Source organism: Vipera berus, assembly GCF_964194415.1.
Source record: "Vipera berus genome assembly, chromosome: Z".
NCBI classification, from domain to species: Eukaryota; Metazoa; Chordata; class Lepidosauria; order Squamata; family Viperidae; genus Vipera; species Vipera berus.
Genome location: NC_138205.1, coordinates 14,697,349 through 14,718,337, shown reverse-complemented (window position 1 = coordinate 14,718,337; position 20,989 = coordinate 14,697,349). Strand labels below are relative to the sequence as shown.

Below are 20,989 nucleotides of genomic sequence, written 5' to 3'. Positions count from 1 at the left end.
ACGGCAAATAAATGCTAGTTGCCAAGCAATTGAAATTTTTATCATATGACCAGGGAGATGCTACAACAGTTGTAAGTGTGATAAATGGTCATAAGTCACTTTTTCAATGCTGTTGTAACTTTGAACAGTCACTAAATGAATGGTTGTAAGTTGAGGACTACCTGTAAAAACAAATTTGTACTAACTTCCCAGAACTCCATATTCCCTTTGCTTTCTAGCTACCAGTTAGACCAATTTCATCCAGGATGTTTCCTGGACTTAAAAGTGACTTCCAATGAATCAACTAATACACTGTTCCCATAGTCTTCCTTGGTAAGTCAGAAGTCAAGCAGAAATATTGCTTTTAGTCTTATAACTTAAAAAAAGAGCTACTTTGCTATCCTGCCCAACAATAGGTAAACATGGGTGAGAGTGGGTGGATTCCCCCTTCATACTAACCTGCGGTTTGATTTAGCCAGTTGTATATGTCTGAGTGGTTGGGTCTGCAAAACATGTTACCAGGGTTTTTCAACCTTGACCATTTTAAGACAGATGGACTTCAACTCCCAGAATTCTACAGCCAGCCATATTGGCTGTGGAATTCTGGGAGTTGAAGTCCACCTGTCTTAAAATGGCTAAGGCTGAGAAACACTGTTTTAAGTTATAAACCAGGAGCACAACACTACCAGAAGCTTGAGGGACACACCAGCATATCGTCATCCTCCAAAAGTGGAGTGAGGGGACCCAGTTTAGGGGGAGATTTCAAAGCTTTTGAGGAGTGAAATCTCTTCTCCACAAGCTTTCAAGAAATAAAAAATTAAAAAGAATTCTCCAACACTTGACCATTGTTTCACAGCTACTAAACAGATGTTAGTGGGCCAAAATTACCCCTGAATCACATTTTTTATATATATTTCTGCCATAAACTATCAATTGTAAACCTCAGAACCTGGATTCATGTCTTGCTAAACCAACACAGTTTGTTTGATTTCAGCTCAGCATAATCTGTGCCATTTTCTGCCTCAGAAGCCGTAATTATTTCACCTGTCCTATGTACTTTGACTCCTGAGTCATCTCTATTCTACTAAACCAGCGTTTCCCGTCCTTGTTAACTTTAAGAAATGTGGACTTCAACTCCCAGAATTCCCTAGCCAGCATGTCTGGTCCTTTAAACAGACTCTTGGGCTTCCGAAATGCTCAGGCCAACTTTCCCCAACCTGATGTTATCCAGACAGACTTCAACTTCTAAAATGATCAACCAGCAGGGGTAAAATACTTAGAGATCATCAGGTTGTTTAACCTTGTCTTGAACCCCTTAAAGAAGCTCCTAACATTGGCTAGCTTTTGCCCAGTGTGACAAGAATGCTCAAAGTTCCATTTTTAATAAAATCAGATCTGGACAAGATGGCAATGACTAGAGAACTCCCGTCTGTCTATACGCAGACATGTCAAACTCGCGACGTCACATGACATCGCGCAACGTATCGGGAACGTTTTGCCATTGCCAGCAGTGGGGTGGGCGCGGCTTCTGGATGACACGTCCCGCCGTGGGCCAGCAATTTGACACCCCTGGTCTATAGGGTGCCACTACAAATTCCCATACATCCTCTGTGGTCCATCTAGAGCAGTAGTTCCAACCATGGCAACTTCCAAATGTGTGACTTCAAGTACCAGAATGTTCTTCAGTGGCCATGTTGGCTGAGGAATTTTGGGATCTGCAGTCCACAACCAGCATGGCCAGTGATGAGAATTCTGGGAGTTAAAGTCCACACATCTGGAAATGGTCAAGACTGGGAAATGTTGATCTAGAACCACTGTCTCAACCCCTTTCCCCTGCATACCCCAATGGCGTAGCGGATTATCCCTTTTTTATTGGCAGCTTCTGTTGCCTCTTTAAATGTGGTCCTTCTGTCATTGGAGATGCCATCAGTCAGGACAATGAGCAGTTTCTTGCTGTGAGGGCGCATGCCACGGTTTGCTGTGAAGACTTTATCCCTGTAAATAGAACCGCAACTGAGTGGGTCTATAAAGGCCCGTCGTAGACTTATCCCTTCCTCCCCCCTTTCCTTGGAGGTACTCACACCACATGGACAATAGCAGATGGCGTGTAGGTTTTTCCTTTGAAACGACGAAAGTTGTGGATAAGATCTTTAATCTTCTCTCTGGTGTTATTATAGGTCGCGAAATCAAAAACAAGTGTGAATATAGAGGAGTACTGAACCACAGCAAACTGGGGACAGAAGGAGAAAAAAGATGTTTGTGTGTGTTTGTGTATGTAATAAACACACACACATACACACATATACATATATATATATACATACGTACATACGTACGTACATACATACATACATACATACACAGTATGTATAGGAAATCATGTAGTAGTGAATTATTATCAACCCACCAGATGTGTTGGACTAATCATTTACAGGACTCTATCCCAAATGTAAAAAAAAAAAAGATTTAAAGTCATTGCCACAGTAAGTATCAAAGTATCAAAGTTGCTCTACAGATTGGCCCTAGCCCAGGGGTAGGCAAGCTTGGCTCTTTTATGACTCGTGGACTTCAACTCCCAGAATTCCTGAGCCAGTATGGCTCAGCTTGGAAACTCTCCCTTTCCCCTCAGCATGGCTGGCTCAGGAATTCTGGGAGTTGAAGTCCATGAGTCACAAAAGAGCCAAGGTTGCCTACCCCTGCCCTAACCACATCCTCAAAAGAGAGGGAGGCATACAGGTAGTCCTCCACTTATGACCACAATTGAGTCCAAAATTTCTGTTGCTAAGTGTGATGTTTGTTAAGTGAGTTTTGCCCCATTTTACGACCTTTCTTCCCACCGTTGTTAAGTGAATCACTACAACTGTTAAGTTAGTGACACAGTCGTTAAATGCATCTGGCTCCCCCGCTGACTTTTCTTGTCAGAAGTTCGCAAAAAGGGATCACACGGCCCCAGGACAGTGAAACCGTCATAAATACAAACCGGTTGCCATGCGTCTGAAGTTTGATCACCTGATCATGGGGATGCTGCAATGGTCATAAGTGTGAAATATGGTCATAAGACACTTTTTCCATTGCCATTGTAACTTTGAATGGTCACTAAACGCACTGTTGTAAGTCGAGGACTACCTATGTAGAAGAACACACACACACACATGCACACACCCACAGGCACACACACGGACAGGAAGAGCCATGATTCGAGATTAGACTCTGATAGCTTTGAATAATACCCTTCATATTTGGGCTCAGAACATAACTAGCCAATATTGGGTTGCATAGAGGAGGGGGTCTGCAACCATGACGACTTTAAGACTTGTGGACTTCAGCTCCCAGAATTCCACAGCCAGCATAGCTGGCTGTGGAATTCTGGGAGCTGAAGTCCACAAGTCTTAAAATGGTCAAGGTTGCAGACCCCTGGCATAGAGCAGCTCTAAATCAAAAAACGTGTGGCTATTCCATAAAACGGTTGAAATTATCGGCCACACAGGCTCCACATGCTTCAAGTGTTGCCCTCACCTGGACATCTGCCCCTGCTACGGAGTCCATCAAGTTCAGGAAAAAGTCCTTCATGATGCGCTGGTCGGAGTCTTTAATGCTCCCAGAATCATCGTATAAAATCACAGCGTCCACACCAAAGACGCACTCTGGATGGACAAGAAGGAAGAGAGACTAAATAAACCTAGCAAGTTCCCAGACCTTGGTGAGGACATTTTTCTGGGTTTCCCCTATTTGGCATAGAAATATAACAAATAAATACATAAACAAACATTACATTTATCACATTACAAAGAAAATTGATCTTGCTGCTTGGTTGCAGAATCTAAGGGAAAATTTCAGGTATTTAACCCCTTTTTCCATGTGATCACTTCCCAAGTAGAAGCTAACATCAACGTCAGCTCAAGTTTATAACAGAATAACAGAGTTGGAAGGGATCTTGGAGATCTTCTAGTCCAGCCCCTGCTCAGGCAAGAAACCCTACACCAGCGATGGCAAACCTTTTAGAGACCGAGTGCCCAAACCGAAACCCAAAACCCACTTATGTATCATTGGGGGCTGGGTGGGGGTGGCCAATTGGGTGGGGGTGGCCAATTGGGTGGGCATGGCTGCGGTGATAACAGCAGACTGGGTGGGACTAAAAAGTTCAATCAATCAATTCCAACTTTGCAAGATCATTTTTTTCCCCGTGAGAAGTTGAAATTGATTGATTGAACCTTTTTTTTTTTGCACACAGTGGCAGAGGCCTAAAGTGAAAAGGTTTTATAAAACTCAGCTGAAGACCTAGGACTGGGGCGACGGTGCGCGTGCCCACAGAGAGGGCTTTGTGTGCCACCTGTGGCGCGCGTGCCATAGGTTCACCACCATGGCCCTATACCATTTCAGACAAGTGGCTGTCCAGTCTCTTCTTAAAAACCTCCAGTTGTGGAGCCCTCACAACTTATGAGAGCAAGCTGTTCCACTGGTTAACTGTTCTCACTGTGAGGAAATTTCTCCTTATTTTTATATTTGTTCTTCTCTCCTTGATTAGTTTCCATCCATTCCTTCTTGTCCTGCTCTCAGGTGCTTTGGAGAATAGGTTGACCCCCTCTTCTTTGTGGCAGCCCCTTAGATACTGGAACACTGCTATCATGTCATTATGATACTGGTCGATTAAAATCAGGGATATTTTATCTTCTATCCTAACTCATAATTACATTTCTGCAAACCATGTCCAAGATACAGCCTGGAGGGACGTGTTACCATTCTCCCGGATTATCTGTGCATGATGGTCCCCTGAAGTTAATCAAAGGCAGCCTGACTGAAATATTATGGGAGTGTAAGTCCACTATATGTGGTGGGTATAGGACTGGTGAAGACTCTTTTAAGATTTGCGTTTCAAAGACTACTTGATACTTTCCAAAGTCATTCAAAAACACCCAAAACCTTTGGAAGGAGATGTTTCAGCGGTGAAGAGGTTCACATACAGGTAGTCCTCGACTTACAATCTTTCATTTAGTGACTGTCTGAAGTTACAGAGCCGTGGTGGCGCAGTGGTTAGAATGTAGTACTGCAAGCTAACTCACTGCTCACTCCAGGAGTTCGAATCTCACCGGCTCAAGGTTGATTCAGCCTTCCATCCTTCCGAGGTGAGTCAAACGAGGAGCCAGATTGTTGGGGGCAATTTGCTGACTCTGTAAGGTGCTTAGAGAGGGCTGTAAAGCACTGTGAAGCAGTATATAAGTCTAAGTGCTATTGCAATAGCACCAGTCCTCAAAATACACCAGTCCTCAAACTTACGACCGCCATGGTGATCAAAATTCAGGCATTAATTTGTGACCATTGAGCATTCCAGGGTCATGTGATTGCCATTTGCAACCATTTCCCAGCTGGCTTCCGATAAGCAAAGTCAATGGGGGAAGCTGGATTCGCTTGACTGCCTGGTTCATTTAACATTAAAGGTAAAGGTAAAGGTTCCCCCGCACATGCGTGCTAGTCGTTTTCCGACTCTAGGGGCCGGTGCTCATCTCCGTTTCATAGCCGAAGAGCCAGCGCTTGTCCGAGGACATCTTCGTGGTCATGTGGCCAGCACGACTAGACGCCAAAGGCGCACGGAATGCTGTTACCTTCCCACCGTAGTGGCCCCTATTTTTCTACTTGCATTTTTTACGTGCTTCCGAACTGCTAGGTTGACTTACAACGGTTCATTTAGTGACCATTCATAGTTACAACAGCACTGAAAAAAGTGACTTTACGATTGTTTTTCACACTTACGACCGTTTCAGCATCCCCGTGGTCAAAATTTAGAGGCTTGGCAACTGACTTGTATTTATGACGGTTGCAGTGTCAGGTGATCCCCTTTTGTGACCTTTTGACAAGCAAAGGCAATGGGGAAGCCAGATTCACTTAACAACTGTGTGTTACTAACTTAACAACTGCAATGATTCACTTAACAACTGTGGCAAGAAAGGTTGCAAATGGGGCACTTAACAACTGTCTCGCTTGGCAACAGGAATTTTGGACTCAATTGTGGGCTGTAGGTCGAGAATTACCTGTGCATCCCAACCTGGTTTCTTATCGTGGTTGGTTTGAGTAGGAACAAGTGAGATAGCTACCTCTAGCAATAAATTGTGGGTGTCACAAGAGGTCACCGATATTTATTTAATGTGCTATCATTGTCATTTTTACTGTCAAGGAGAAGAAGAATTCCTTGCAGAATATTTTGCCTTGGCTAGAGTGTGAGAGAGTTGGGTGCCATTTTTAAAATCTCTCAAGTAGCAAAGATCTTGGCACAATCTAGCTTTCAAACCTAATGTGTAAACGTGATCTTCTCAATTGACCTTGGAAAGCTGGCTGGATCTTCTTCACATTTCCATCGAAGTCATTCAGAATATAGCAGATGCCATTCAGATAATCGAGTTGCCCACAGCGTCGTTCCCAGGTGGGACCACAGGCCTGTGTGTAGGAAGAGTCAAGACAAATAGCTCTTGTAATTTTCAGCAGAGTCAACAAGAATTCTCCCTTATACCCCCAGGGCAACTAAGCCTCTCTGAGCAGTGGGCTTACAGTCTCTGCAAACCAACATAGATTCTAGGATTCATACTAATATTTTCATTGTGCTTAGTATGTCTTTTTTAATTCTGCTTGAGCCTTACTTACCATTATTTTGGATTCAGATGCTTCATCAGCAGCCAACGAAACACCCAAGGATATTCTAGGAATGTCTTTGGCATCTGAAAAGATAGAGCAGGGGGTTGGACTAGAAGACCTCCAAGGTCCCTTTCAATTCTGTCATTCTGTTATTCTACTTGTCTCTATTTCACAGACTTATCACTTTCACACAAACGTGTCTAACCAAGATAGCCTTTTAAAAAAATAAGGAATATCTCCTGATGGATTTGTTGGTCTTATTTGTGGCTCAAATGCATTCTGCAACTTTGTCTGGCTAAGAGATTTTGGAAGGGATGTGCAGAGTAGAATTGAGGACCCACACCCACATGTGCACTGCAGTGCATTAATGTCAGAAATTGCTCAAATCAAATGTTAATGCTAAGAATGTACTTTCTAAAAATGATTTTACTATTATATTTCTAATCTGTCCAATAACTGACATTCTGCAAATTGATTGCAAAGGTAGCAATAATATAGAGAGGAAAAAATTAAAACAGAAATAACAGTGTGTGGTTAATTAATAAATAGCCCAGGAAAGAATCGTAAAATCATTGTGTCCTACTTCCTGTGAGACCATTTAGTCTTTCCTACTTTTTGAAATTTATTCCCACCATAAGATCATATTGCAATAATTCCCTGTCCTTGGAGGAGAGGAGACTGAGAAAATTAGACTTGGAGTCCTAATAGAATTATCTCATAAAATACAATTCCTAAGACTACAGCTAGACTGGATTCCTAAATTGCGATAATTCATTTTTTTCTTAATCATGGTTTGGTGACAAATCACGATTAACTGGGCTCACTAACCTGCTAATCTATAATATAGAAACTAAAATAGTTTCATGTAATATGCTAACAAAAATCAAACAATATTATGGCTCAGGGACCTATGTGAACCCACTAACTTATGTAAAACCAGTTTAAGCTGTCAATGCCAATGTACTCTAAGAAGCTCTCTTTTCTTAAGATAAAATGGAAAAAAAATCCATATGTGGGAGAGTCACAAACGTATTTTAGTTTGCACTTACGGTTAAGGACAATTGGTTGACATTTCTGTGTATCATATGAGCATCGGAAAAGGGAACCTGTCCGATTGCTTGCAAAAGGAGCGCTCACTACCAACCTAAAGGGATGTGAAATAATATTTTAGAATTAATATTTAAATATTATTTTAGAATTAATAGTTTGAGACCTGCAGATCACTTCAACAAAAACAGCGATCAATGTTCTTAACGTATTCCGCTCCAGCCTCACCAGGAAGTGCCACCGGATCTTGTCTGGATAACGCGATAGCCAAACTGGTCAGTTTTCTCCCCGAGGAAAATCACAGGAGCCTCAAAATCAAAGAGGCTGAAAGCTGAAAAGCACGGAAGGCCTACAAGAGAGGAAGGCAGCAGAGAATCAATGCTCCTGAACAGGGGTCTTCAAACCTGGCCTTTTTATGACTTGTGGACTTCAACTCCCAGAATCCCTCAGCCAGCGTGCCTGCTGGCTGAGGAATTCTGGGAGTTGAAGTCCACAAGTCATAAAAGGGCCAAGTTTGAAGACCCTTGCTCCTGAACATCTATTTTTCAAAAGAACAGGAGAAGCCCAATGACAGTAATGGGGGTAAGATAGTGAATTATTCCTATACAGATAGTCCTCAGTGTACAACCACAATTGGATCGGAACGTCTGTCAGAAGGCGGTCATTAAGGAAGTCATGCCTAATCTTATGACCTTTCTTGCCACAGTCGTTAAACAAATCACTGTAGTTGTTAAGCGAATCCAGCTTCTCCCTTTGATTTTGCTTGTAGGAAGTCAGCTGTGAAGGTCGCAAATGGCACTCATATGATCCAGGGGAGCTGCAAGCATCATAAAGAGTGGGTGGTGGCGCAGTGGTTAGAATGCAGTATTGCGGGCTTATTCTGCTGACTGCCAGCAGTTCGATTCTCACCGGCTCAAGGTTGACTCACCCTTCCATCCTTCTGAGGTCAGTAAAATGAGGATCCAGATTTTGGGGGGCAATTTGATGAGTCTGTAAACTGCTTAGAGAGGGCTGTAAAGCACTGTGAGGCAGTATATAAGTCTAAGTGCTCTTGCTCTTGCTATCTACCCGATTCTGTAATAGCCTTGTTCCCTATATGCCATTCATCTGGTAAACTCGCAAGATTCATTTTTCTTGCCATGCACATGTATACATAACCCGAACTAGACTGTTGTTTCTCTGTGTCATATAATATATGTGGGTATCTGCATAATTCTTTATTTATTTATTTATTTATTTATTTATTTATTTATTTATTTATTTATTTATTTATTTATTTATGTGATATTTGTGTAGTGTATATCGGAGGTGACGATCCTTTGAGAGCTGTATGCAACGAAATTTCATTTTAATGTATGCCATTTAGTGTACATTCAAAGTGACAATAACGTTATTATAATTATTCTACTCTATTGGTAAATATATGCCAGGAGAAATTTCAATTTCAAGAACAATGAATCAGTAGAACAACTTGCCTCAGGAAGTTGTGGGTGTTCCAACACTGGAGGTTTTTAAGAAGAGACTGGACAACCATTTGTCTGAAATGGTATAGGGTTTCCTGCCCGAGCAAGGGGGTGGACTAGAACAGGGCTTTTCAACCAGTGGTACGGGTACCACCTGTGGTACATTGGCACCTGGCAGGTGGTACGCAACTATCCTAGAAAAGTGGTAGCGGGGGAGGGGAATGAGCTGAACTATTGGCAGCACCGCACAAGCCTGAGCGAGAGATGGCTGGAGCTGCAGGGCTGTCAGGGCTCAGCGGAAGCACCAGGATCAGCGCCAGGCTCCAGCTGGAGCTCAGCGCTGATCCTGGCGCTTCTGGGCCCAGAAGAAGCGCCGATCAGCTGGCATGTTGCAGCATCTCCAGGGTCTTGTGATTTACATTCAGATGCTTGGCGACTGATTCATATTTATGACAGTCACAGTGTCCCAGGGTCATGTGAAGTAACTAAAACCTGCTGCAACCACCCAGCAGACGGGGGGAATAAAAACCAAACACCCCACCTCACCCAATCCTGCCAATCCTCAACAGAAATGTTCACAACAATGAAAACCTCGGACAGGAGGAAGAGCGCCGCCGGGCGGGCAGGCAGGTGTCTTGCTCGGCTGTGGCTTGGGGGGGGCACTTTTTTCAGTGCCATTGTAACTTCGAACAGTCACTAAGCGAACTGTTGTAAGTCAAGGTCTACCTGTACTTCATCACTTTTTTCCTTTTTTTTTTGGGTCACGTTTTTGACACCTTGCTAGGTGACTGGTGGTACTTGGATGTTGCCATATCCTAAAAGTGGTACAATGGGTGAAAAGGTTGAAAAGTCCTGGACTAGAAGACCTCCAAGGTCCCTTCCAACTCTGTTATTCTGTTACTCTGCCAGATGCCAAGCACCCATATTTTGATTATGTGACTATGGGGATACCTCAATAGTCCTAAGTGTGAGAATCAGTTGTTAGTCACTTTTATCAATGCTGTTGTAACTTCAAATGGCCGCTAAACGAATGATCGTAAGTTGAGGACTACCTGTAATGACATAGTTAAAATAGCAAAGGCTGTCTGAAAGCAGAAGCACAAAAATGAACTGAGGGCACCAGCAGCTGAAACAATCAGGGTGTCGCATCTTTAGATTGGCCTGTCCTGAAAACAAAGCTCAGTTGGTCCTCGACTTACAACAGTTCATTTAGTGATCATTCAAAGTTACAACAGAGAAAAGTGACTTATAACCATTTTTCAGACTTACTATCGCTGCATCCCCAGGGTCACATGATCAAAAGTCAGATGCTTGTCAACTGGTTCATAATTATGACGGTCGCAGTGTCCCAAGATCATGTGATCTCCTTTTGCAACCTTCTGACAAGCCAAGTCAATGGGGAAGCCAGATTCACTTAACAACCGTGTTACTAACTTAACAACAGCAGTGATTCACTTAACAACTATAGCGGGAAAGGTCATAAAATGGGGCAAAATTCATTTAACAAATGTCTCGCTTAAGCAACATACATTTTGAGCTCAATTGTATAAGTTGAGGACTACCTGTATATCACTGGACGGAAACATTACCTATTTTGCTTACTCTGTATTGGTCACTGAATGCTAACCTCGCTTGCTCTACTGAACCAGCATTAGCTGCTCTGCTGATTCAATCTGTGGCCACTTCAGAGAGTTAGTCAGCTGGGTAAAACCCATAAACCAGAACAAGGAGTTGCCAAAAAAGGAAATAACCTTTACTCCAGCTCTGTGAGTGGTAATGTGAAAAGATAATTCACCGGGGTTGAATAATAATTATTTCCTTCCTTTGGCAACTTCCATGCAATGAGATTTTGTGGTATGTCATGGTGATGAGGTCACCAGCATTTTGAAGTGGAAGATACAGATATCAAGGTGACTACTTGATATATAGCTATATGCGATTCCTAGAATAAGTGGCAGCTAACCTATTGTGTCTGCTTGTGGACTTCCAATATGGATTTGTCCACTGTAAGAATATACAGCTAGACCAGGGGTAGGCAACCTCGGCTCTTTTATGAGGTGACTCAGGAATTCTGGGAGTTGAAGTCCATGAGTCATAAAAGAGCCGAGGTTGCCTACCCCTGAGCTAGACAGATTTCATACTGATTAGGTGTTACTCTTGAGCAGGGGGTTGGTCCAAAAGACTTCCAAAGTCCTTTCTAGCCCTATGGTTGTATAATTCTGAGGTAACTATTGTACACTGGTGTGTTCTGAGGCAGAGTTAGGCAATCTGGTGTCCTTCAGGGTTTCTATACCAGGGGTCCCCAACCTACGGGCTGCAGCCCACTCCTGGTTCAGCTCAAACACAATAAGCATTTCGCCAGGATTTATTTATATTATTAATCCAATTTTTATTAATCCATTTGACATGGCCACATACCTATCCAAGAAACTTTTGTGGAACAGCAAAATAAAAACAAGTTTGACTTTTCATTAAATTAAAAAGAACAGATAAATCCAGATTGTAAAATCACGAAACCGCTAATCATATGTATCCATATTACAGCCCCCATAATTAATTTTCTAGCTCCGGTGCCTGGGGGAACAGACAACTTTCACACCTTTGCGAAAGGGCAACAGATTTGGGGCCATGCATACTTCAGGAGAGAGCTGTTTTATGCTTTCTGAAGCCCACGTGGTGATTCTGTTTATCTAGGCCAGGGGTAGGCAACCTTGGCTCTTTTATGACTCGCGGACTTCAACTCCCAGAATTCCTGAGCCAACATGGCTGGCTCAGGAATTCTGGGTGTTGAAGTCCACGAGGCATAAAAGAGCCAAGGTTGCCTATCCCTGACCTAGGCTACCTGAAGCACTCTGAGAATACTGCTAGGAATGGCAACCCTGGAAATAACCTGTACCCAGGACATGTAGGGCTTTAAAGGTAATAAACAACACCTTGAATTGCATGCAGAAGCCTATGAGAGCCACAGCAGCTCACAAAGTTATGGTGTTACATGAGCATACTGGAGTGGTCAAAACTACACATGCCCCTGATTCTTGACTAGCAAGATGTTGTTTGTTCAATACTAATTTTATTAAAGATTATAATTACATCAGTTAAAAACTCATACAAACTAAAAAAATTAGAAGAATATAAACAAAGAGCATAAGGTGCAAAAAAAAGGAAAAAAGTGAAAAAAAAATTAAGAATGTAGTAAAGGAAAGGAAAGTAAATTTCCTAACTTCATCACGAGCATAAATAATTTTAACAACATTAGGTTAAAGGTAAAGGTTCCCCTGCACATGCGTGCTAGTCGTTTCCAACTCTAGGGGCCGGTGCTCATCTCCATTTCAAAGCCGAAGAGCCAGCGCTTGTCCGAGGACGTCTCCGTGGTCATGTGGCCGACATGACTAGACGCCAAAGGCGCACAGAACGCTGTTACCTTCCCCCCATAGTGGTCCCTATTTTTCTACTTGCATTTTTACGTGCTTTTGAACTTCTAGGTTGGCAGAAGCTGGGACAAGTAACAGGCGCTCACTCTGTTACACGGCACTCGGGATTCGACCCGCCAAACTGCCGACCTTCTGATCGACAAGCTCAGCGTCCTAAACCACTGAGCCACCACGTCCCTTTTAACAACATTACCTCCTCTTAAAATACAACAATCTATTCTTTCCATATCCCATCTCTTACCTATACAGAAATCCATAAAGCATCAATCTAGAGTCAGCAAAAGCCCATTAAAGACTACCAGAAAGAACAACTTACTTATTTTAAACTTGATCAAATAAACCAACTTTATATTCCTTCCTTTTACTACTAAAAACCTTAATCTTTAGTCCGTTCAAATCATGTTGTAGAACTTGTTTTCTTTTCATTTTTTTTTCTTTGTCCCTTCTCATGAGATTCAAAATTTTAACAAGCCTCTTTTGTAAATCCAAGATAGGAAAATTATCCAGGTGATTCTCATGGTTAATTGTCTGTATATCTCTTTTATTTATTAAAAATCAGCTGTATGTCCAGTATAACACTTTTTCCATGTCATTCTTGTATCCTGTCATTTGTAAATGCACTTTCAGCTCAGTCTCAGTCTGCTGAGGTAAAACCTGTTTCTCTTCCATAATATCTCTCCAGAGACACAGTCTTTTCATAGAGGCAGATGTCGCTATTAATATTAACCTCTGAGCCCATTTTCAAAAATATTTTACAATAGGTCTAATGTTGGAATAATTTGCTTGAGTCAAGACTTGAAAGTCAAGTTTGTGTTCTTCTCCTTTAATTGTTGTGAGAAGAACACAAACTTGACTTTCTATTAGCCTTTAGTTCCCTTACTATCAATTTTTAAAGTCTTATTTTTTAAAAAATTTTTAAAAAAGATTCCCACAGGAAAATTATCAAGCAGTGTGATTAGTACCACTCAGGGCACAATGATGGTTAAGTATTCATGTTTCTCCAGAGTGGTTGAAGGTGTCATGTGAATACACCCAATAAAATGGATCATATGCTTTGAACATACAAAATATCTAGAGAAACTCCTAGATCTCTCTGGCTGCGTTAGAACAAAGCTTTCACTTTTTCCATTTCCATTTCATTTCATCTTTTTTTAACCACAAAATGCACTTTGTTTTGAGGCACATATGAAGGCAGAGGAAAGTGGCTACATTTGAAACATCTTGCCTGCCCCCAATTCCTTCAGAATTGATAAATCACATATTTTTCTTTTCCACCAATCTATATCTCTTCTACAGCTACCCCATAGACAGACAATTTGATTCCAGGTTTTTTTTAAAAAAAACCCTTACTTTTAAAGCCCACAAAATGCATCAGAACTGTATGTTAGAGAGTAGAAGTCCATTATCGTGAATAACTCTTTCACTTTCTTTAGTGACTCACAGCAGTCCTTTCTCAGAAAATCACAGGGCTGCCATAGAAAATGAACTTCCAGGCACATAGGTCCCCTTGCTGTCTACATCACTGTGACTTTTCTTGAGCAAGATGCCCTCGGTGCCCAGTAGTGACCCAGTAGTGTCACAAAAGCCCCAGCTGAATCAGATGTTAGAATAAGCAGCATGTCTGCTCATTAAAAAAAAAAAGCAAATGAATTCGCTGTTCCTCTTTGGCTGCCTGGATAATACGGTCAGCAAGAACAGGAAAGAACCAGAGAAGCAGTCAATAAGAGTTGCAATGTCTTCTGAAGGACTAGAAGCCTTGATCGAGGAGTGCAACAGTGTGTTCTGTACCAGCCTGCTACCGGCCCTGCAGAAAAGGCAGGGACAACCCCTTTACAAAGGGCAAGAGGCTGGAATTAAGCCTGCCAAATTTATTAACATAAAACAGAGCAAAACAAGACACCAACCATGAAAAAGGAGCTATGAAACAGGAACTATTCAAGCGTTTGCCTTCAGCAAACCAGCCCTCCCACGCATTCCCCTTTTATACAGTTCAGGGCGTGGCTTCTCTCTGCCTCCTTCCGAGGTGCCCCATTGCCTTCCTCTGTTTACTCCTGATTGACTGCCTCCTGCGTCGGGCGTCCTTGAACAGGGCCAGCTGTGGGTCATCTTCATCCACGCTGTCAGGCTCACACAGCTGGGTCTCCGTCGTGACCAGGTGGGAGGGGCCTGGCTGAGGGCTCTCATCAGCAAGCTCTCCAACCCCCTCAGCAAGCTCTCCAACCCCCTCAGCAAGCTCTTCAACACCCCCCTCCTCCTCTGAGTCATCCAACCCAACTGCCGAACCCACAGGCTGACCCTGAATCACAACACAGTGCAAGACGTTGTCAGGCTCCAAAACGAGCTGAGTTACTCCACAGCAATTTCCTTTATTGTTCCTCTTGCCAAACTAAAGCAAACAACTAGCATCAATAAAGATATGTTCTGTGAGAATCTCTGGAGAAGAGCTGTCCTGAGCCTCTTCATCCCAACCAAACTATCTAAAAATTTCCAATGAAGGGGAATATTTGTAAATCAGGGTTGAAATGGGGGGGTCCTTGGTGCTCTCTGAGCTTGCTTGTTTTCTTGCAGACCTTTCATTACCCTAACTAGGTCACATCATCATCAGTGCTAGTAAGGAGTGCAGTTTGCTGTCGGTTTATATTCTGGTCTCTTGCCTGTCTGTGTGGATGGGGTCAGGCTTAGGGATTCTTTGGTTGGGCTGTTTACTAATGGCTCTGTGGCAGTTTCTTGATTGGGGTATTGCGTACTTGATTGTTGGTCTGAAGGTGACCTTGGAGTTAGTCTATTGCTGAAATTAATGAACACCAACTGGCAGTCAAAAGGCATGACAAAACGTCTTTAATTTCACAACAGATTTAACCATAGTTTCAATTGGGAAAATGTGACAATCCTAGTCTAGGTCAAATCCAAAAATGCCAGGGAATTTCTAGAAGCCTGGCACTCTGACAAATCAGCCATCGATAGACACATGGACAATAACAACATCTATAGATTATGCAAAAGAGACAATCAACCAGCCCAAAAGAGGGTAAGACTCCAGCACCAGTAATCAGCACTCAGATTTTTTTTTTAATCCCATTTATATCCCGCCCTTCTCCGAAGACTCAGGGCGGCTTACAATTTAAGCACAAACCAATGTGCTTAGCAATAGCCTTCATTCTATGTATATGCCTGCTTATTAGGGCTTTCGCCCCCCCCCCAAGCGGCATTATTACAAAGTCAGCTTATTGCCCCCAACAATCTGAGTCCTCATTTTACCTACCTCGGAAGGATGGAAGGCTGAGTCAACCTTGAGCCTGGTGGGACGCGAACCTGCACTAATTGCAGGCAGCTGGTGTTACTTAAGGAGGCATTAGCCCACTGCTCCACCAAGGATCAGCATAGATTAACTCCGAGGTCACCTTCAGACCAACAGTCAAGTAAGCAATACCCCAATCAAGAAACTGCCACAGAGCCATTAGTAAACAGCCCAATCAAAGAATCCCTAAGACCGCCCCCATCCACACAGACAGGCAAGACACTCATATCTAAACTTCGCTGTCTCTTGGTCCTCAGGAATGCAGCCCCTCCCTGCTGGGAATCCAGATTACATTCCATTACATTCTGGCAAAGAGCAGCTAAAGGCATCATGTTTTTTACTTGGTGAAGAGCTCAAACACCAACCCTGATAGAACTTAGGCCACACAGGCAATCTTGCCCCACTCTACACAACTATTCACAAGTGAGCACTAAAACACACATGTCCCATCATACATCATATAAACACGAATACTCTCTACTTGAGGGACATGTTGTATAAACTTGCAGGACCGTAATCTCTGTCTCCCCCCCCATCTTGTATTTTCTTTTCCTATGCGAGCCACAGCTCCTTTTGATTGTAGAAGCATCAAAATATGACAAATAAACAAGTAAATAAATATTACTTAGGGACACAGCTTGCATAGATTCCTCTAAAAAAAATTGGCTGTTTGAAGTGTGGGACATACTGGAAATAGGCCCAGATAGATCATTTCAGTCTGAGGGATAAATATCCTTGAATTTTCAAAATAAAGTCTTAGTGAAAGAGAATGTATAGGTAGTCCTCACCTAACAACTAGTTGTTCAGTGACTGTTGGAAATTACAATGCTGCTGAATGAGACTTACAACCGACCCTCGTAGTTCAGGCGCACCATTATGACAGTTGCAGCGTTTCATAATCATTTGATTGCCATCTGTGACCTTCTCTGATGGTTCTGACAAGCCAAGTGAAGGAGAAGCCAGCAAGAGGTCACAAGTCAGTTGCTTGATGTCACCTTTAGGTGACTTGCTTAACAATGGCAGCCAGAACTGCTGCAACCGTCTTTGTAAGTCTGTGCAGTCACACAACATCACAGTTTACAATCACATCACTCAGAAATGGAGTTACCCATCCCAATTACCATCATTAAGCAAGGACTATCTGTATTTGTGAAATATAACCTCTCTCTCTCTCTCTCTCTCTCTCTCTCTCTCTCTCTCTCTCTCTCTCTCCCTCCCTCCCTCACTCACTCCCTCTCTCTCATTTGAGCATGTAGAAACAAGCAGAAAGATTTTTTTGTGTATGCTCAGTAATGTTATCCCTACAAGGTTTTTAGTTTTGCTCTGGAGATAATGCAATGCGAAGTCTTCTGGTTGAGTTGGACTTAAAGATCATGTTTGGAATTGCTGCCCATGCCCTTATGGCGTCCATTGATAGCCATGGGTGACCCAGTTCTGATGGGGAGGGTCAGGCAAATACATCTTCAGGACCTTTGAGAAGGATATTTGAGCTGAAATGCCTGGGGCTCAGTCTTGTTATATGATTTGGTTAGGCTTGGGTTGGTGACACCCGAGGAAAAAGTTCTCTGCTCTGTTAGTCTTTGGATCAAAGTCCTTCCCGGGTTGCTCTGGCAGCCAGAAAGGTGACCTGTAGTTGGATCTGAATGGCTTTGAGCTTTAGGGACCCAAAAACTTTCCATCCATACTTAGATGCAGTAGCACGTCCTCACTCATAAGTAGCATATAATCTGAAGATCCTTCAGACTCAGCCTACTCAAGGGGGACTTTGTTCACCTCCATCTGATGTATCAGTCCCACCCTTTTTGGTCTAGGAGACACTTTGGACTGTCATTCACACCCTAGTCACTTCAGAACTTGACTACTGCAATGACTGTGCATGGGGCTGCCCTTGACAACCATTCAGAAGCTTCAATCAGTCCAGACTGCAGCTGTGCGGTCAGTGATGTGTATGCCTCAATATGCCCTGTACCACTCTTGCTCTACAAGCTGCAGCGGTTGCCAGTCTGTTTCTGGGTGTGAATGAAGGTGCTGGTTATTGCCAATAAAGTCCTACATGGCATAGGCCAGACATGTCAAACACAAGGCCCGGGGGCCAGATCCGGCCTGCGAAGTGGTTTCATGTGGCCCGCGAAGCCATCCTGGAAACAGTGAGGGAACGGCCCCCACTTCCTTGGCCCTGGCCCAGAGACCCTCAGATCTGTCCCACTCCTGCCCGGGCCCCCATAGGCACCCTTGATGCGAACGATGTAGAGCTGGCCACGCCCACCCAGTAGGCCATACGCACTCTAGCCACGCCCACCCTGGCCACACCCACCCGGCCCCCTGAGGGCAACCGCAATGCTGATGCGGCCCTCAATGAAATTGAGTTTGACACCCCTGGCATAGGCCCAAATTATATGACCATCTATCTCCCGTGGTTTCCATTTGAGCATTCTATATTGGCAGAGTTGCACATTCTAGATACTTTCAATTAACAATGCCATCCACTGGGACCCAGGAAGTGTGCCTTCTCTTTCTGTTGTGGTGCCTGGCCTTTGGAATGATATTCTACACCCCATCCTCCCAAAATTAATGCTGCTTCACCTAGCTGATGTTCCATAAAGCCTTAAAGACCTGATTAGTCTCCTTGCTTGAGATGAGACAGGAACCCCCCTTGCAGGCATTTGCTACTTGTGTTTTCTATCTGAATATTTGCCTGTATCCCACCCTGATTTATTATTTGTGTACTACCCAGTCAGAATTGGATGGCGTCCAAATTGAATAAAACAAATTATAAATAAAAAAATGAAATATCCATATTCAGATGAAAGTGGTACAACCTGCTCTTTTTCCCCCTCACCTATTCTTAGTTTAGAATTCAGAGAAGTAATCAAAAATGGCTTAGAATAAATCAACACAAGTAAAAACTGTTATAAAAATATGCAGAATAAAACCCGATAGATTAAGTACAATAGAGTTAAAAATGGAATGCAAATGACACTGGATTAAAAATAGAATTTACTACATAAAAGGAATCCAAAGCACTTTGAATTATGCAAAGAACTAGAGGCAACTTATTTTGAAGCATATCAAATCTGAAATGGCTGTTTTTAATGACATAATATAGGCTGTTTCAAGTATTTTGAAAATGTTTCACACTTCGTAAATTATTGTTCCAAGTTCAAAATACTCCCAGAATGTTCAGTACAGCAGTTTTGATCTCAGAATGGGAAATTTCATCCTCAAAACAGTTTGAAATCATGTGTTTTACACACCCTTCCTGGAAAAATTATTGTATTTAAAAGCTGGCACTATCTTTTCCTTCCATTTGGTCTGGCGTCACAAGTTCTTAGCTGCTGTCCAGGATTAGTTTAAGATGCTTAGAGTGCTCCAGATTAAATTGGAGTTCATTAGGATGAAATACTGTGTCCTTTTACAAGCAGGTAAAGTTGAAAGAGAGGTATAAATTGATGGCATTATTAGACTACATCTTTCATGTTCTGAAATGGATAACATGACATTTTATAAAGCCTTGGAATGTTCCTTATGTTATAATCTCCTCAGGCAGTGATTTTTGCATAATTCTGTAGAAAAAGTTAAGGGAGCTTAAAAGCAATCCCCTATTTTAATAATTGTCTTGAAAACTCCTTAGGCAGAAAACAAAACAGGCTATCAGTGAAAATTAATTCCGGAGCTGGGGGCAATAGACACCAATCTTTTCTAATGCTACTTTTTATATTAAGTATTAAAGAAATATTAATTTTATAAAAACTGCTCAGATCGGGTAAGATGTAGGACGCCCTCCTTCAAAGATCAGTGAATTTAAACAAATCTAAGCACACCATTGTCTCACAGCCTCGCTTGTGTGGCTCAATCTAGGAGCATTTAACCCACTTTGCAGAGATTGATAGAAGGGCTAAGTTGAAGCGATATTTAGCGATCCTCTCAACGTTCAGCCAGTGCAAAACTTAAGAGCTTCTATGCTAATATTACCTTTCCTTTTTTTTTCAAAAGACCAATACGTGATCCTTACTGAAATTAATTCAAGAGCATCTCTAGGCTCTCCATTTTGCAGGGGGATGTCCAACCCTTGCAACTCGGCCTTCTTTACTTTGGATGGAAATTATCAACCCTCCCTAACCAATTCTCCCGTTCTGGATGAAAGATGCTGATCTAGTTGTATAAAGGAGTAATAATTCCCTATCCCCCAAGCTGGGAAATGCTCTGAAATCTATGAAAGGCCAGGTAAATCTGGTACTTCTCAGGTCACCTGTTGCCTTGCTCCCGAACCACCAAACCCAACAGTGCTCTGCTACGTACCGCAGCCGAGGCAAAGAAGGAACACGGCTTGGTAGAAGAGCTTCACTTTGGTGAAAGGACCCATAATGTGTGGCTTCATCTCTCTCAGCCTCTTCAGTGACTCCTCTGCATCTCACTTCCTTTTCTTCGCGCGCCCAATATATATTTCCTCCCAACATTCTTAGTTCTTCCAACTTCTGCTTTGGCCACCCTTTGTGCAATCTGTAGCCAAAGTATTTCTAAATCACTTCCTGTGGTATGTTGAGCACCGGGGTGATTATATGGTCCTTTTTTCCTCCTGACCAGTGTGTGCTTAATGCTGTAGGCTGACGATGGCAGACCTTTGACACACACGTCACAGGTGACATGGCAGGCTATTTTTGGGCGACGTGGCAAGCTTCTGGACCCTTTGGAAGTCACTCAAGAGGATCCTGCTGGTGTGGCCCCTGAGGGCTCCAAAAATTATGTGAGCATCCCTGTGCAGCTTTTGGAGTTTCCAGAGACCCCACAAGACCAGGACCCTCTTGTGCGATTTTCAGAGTCCAGAGAGGAGGTCTCCGTTGTCCGGTCTTTGTGTTTCAGTGTGTGTGAGATACAGTAGCAGAGGTCAAGGTAGCCATTTTCTAAATTTTTGACATGCCGAGCCAAAAGTGTTTGGCATTACTGCTATCGGCGAACCCAGTGGGCAAAACTCTCACAGGCAATGCTGGTTTCGCTCCTACAATTCCATCCTAGGAAAATTTTGCTTGACGGGTGTTAAGAAAAATTGACAGGGAATCTTATCAATGCCTCTTAGTCAAAATTCCCAACTAGATTCTCCGCTGTTCAAAGGCACTGGTCCTCGACTTGCGACTACAATTGACCCCAAC

The 20,989-nt window shown here is 42.8% G+C and overlaps 1 protein-coding gene across 2 annotated transcripts in view; it reads right to left on the bottom strand.

Moving 5' to 3' along the window:
- Positions 1-20,237, bottom strand: part of LOC308677575 (integrin alpha-X-like) — a 57,073-nt gene extending 36,836 nt beyond the window's left edge. Inside the window, exons 1-8 of one of the 2 annotated variants that reach the window (XM_081344110.1) lie at positions 20,142-20,237; positions 7,879-7,999; positions 7,653-7,747; positions 6,613-6,686; positions 6,294-6,408; positions 3,496-3,623; positions 2,061-2,209; positions 1,821-1,974 (exon numbers count right to left, since the gene is read on the bottom strand). In XM_081344110.1, the coding sequence (XP_081200236.1) occupies positions 1,821-1,974; positions 2,061-2,209; positions 3,496-3,623; positions 6,294-6,408; positions 6,613-6,686; positions 7,653-7,747; positions 7,879-7,999; positions 20,142-20,220 (915 nt within the window). In that variant the 5' untranslated portion in view covers positions 20,221-20,237. Of the gene's footprint in view, positions 1-1,820; positions 1,975-2,060; positions 2,210-3,495; positions 3,624-6,293; positions 6,409-6,612; positions 6,687-7,652; positions 7,748-7,878; positions 8,000-20,141 lie in introns of those variants that run through there. The other variant, XM_081344111.1, reaches the window with a different exon arrangement.
- Positions 20,238-20,989: the final 752 nt, after the last annotated feature.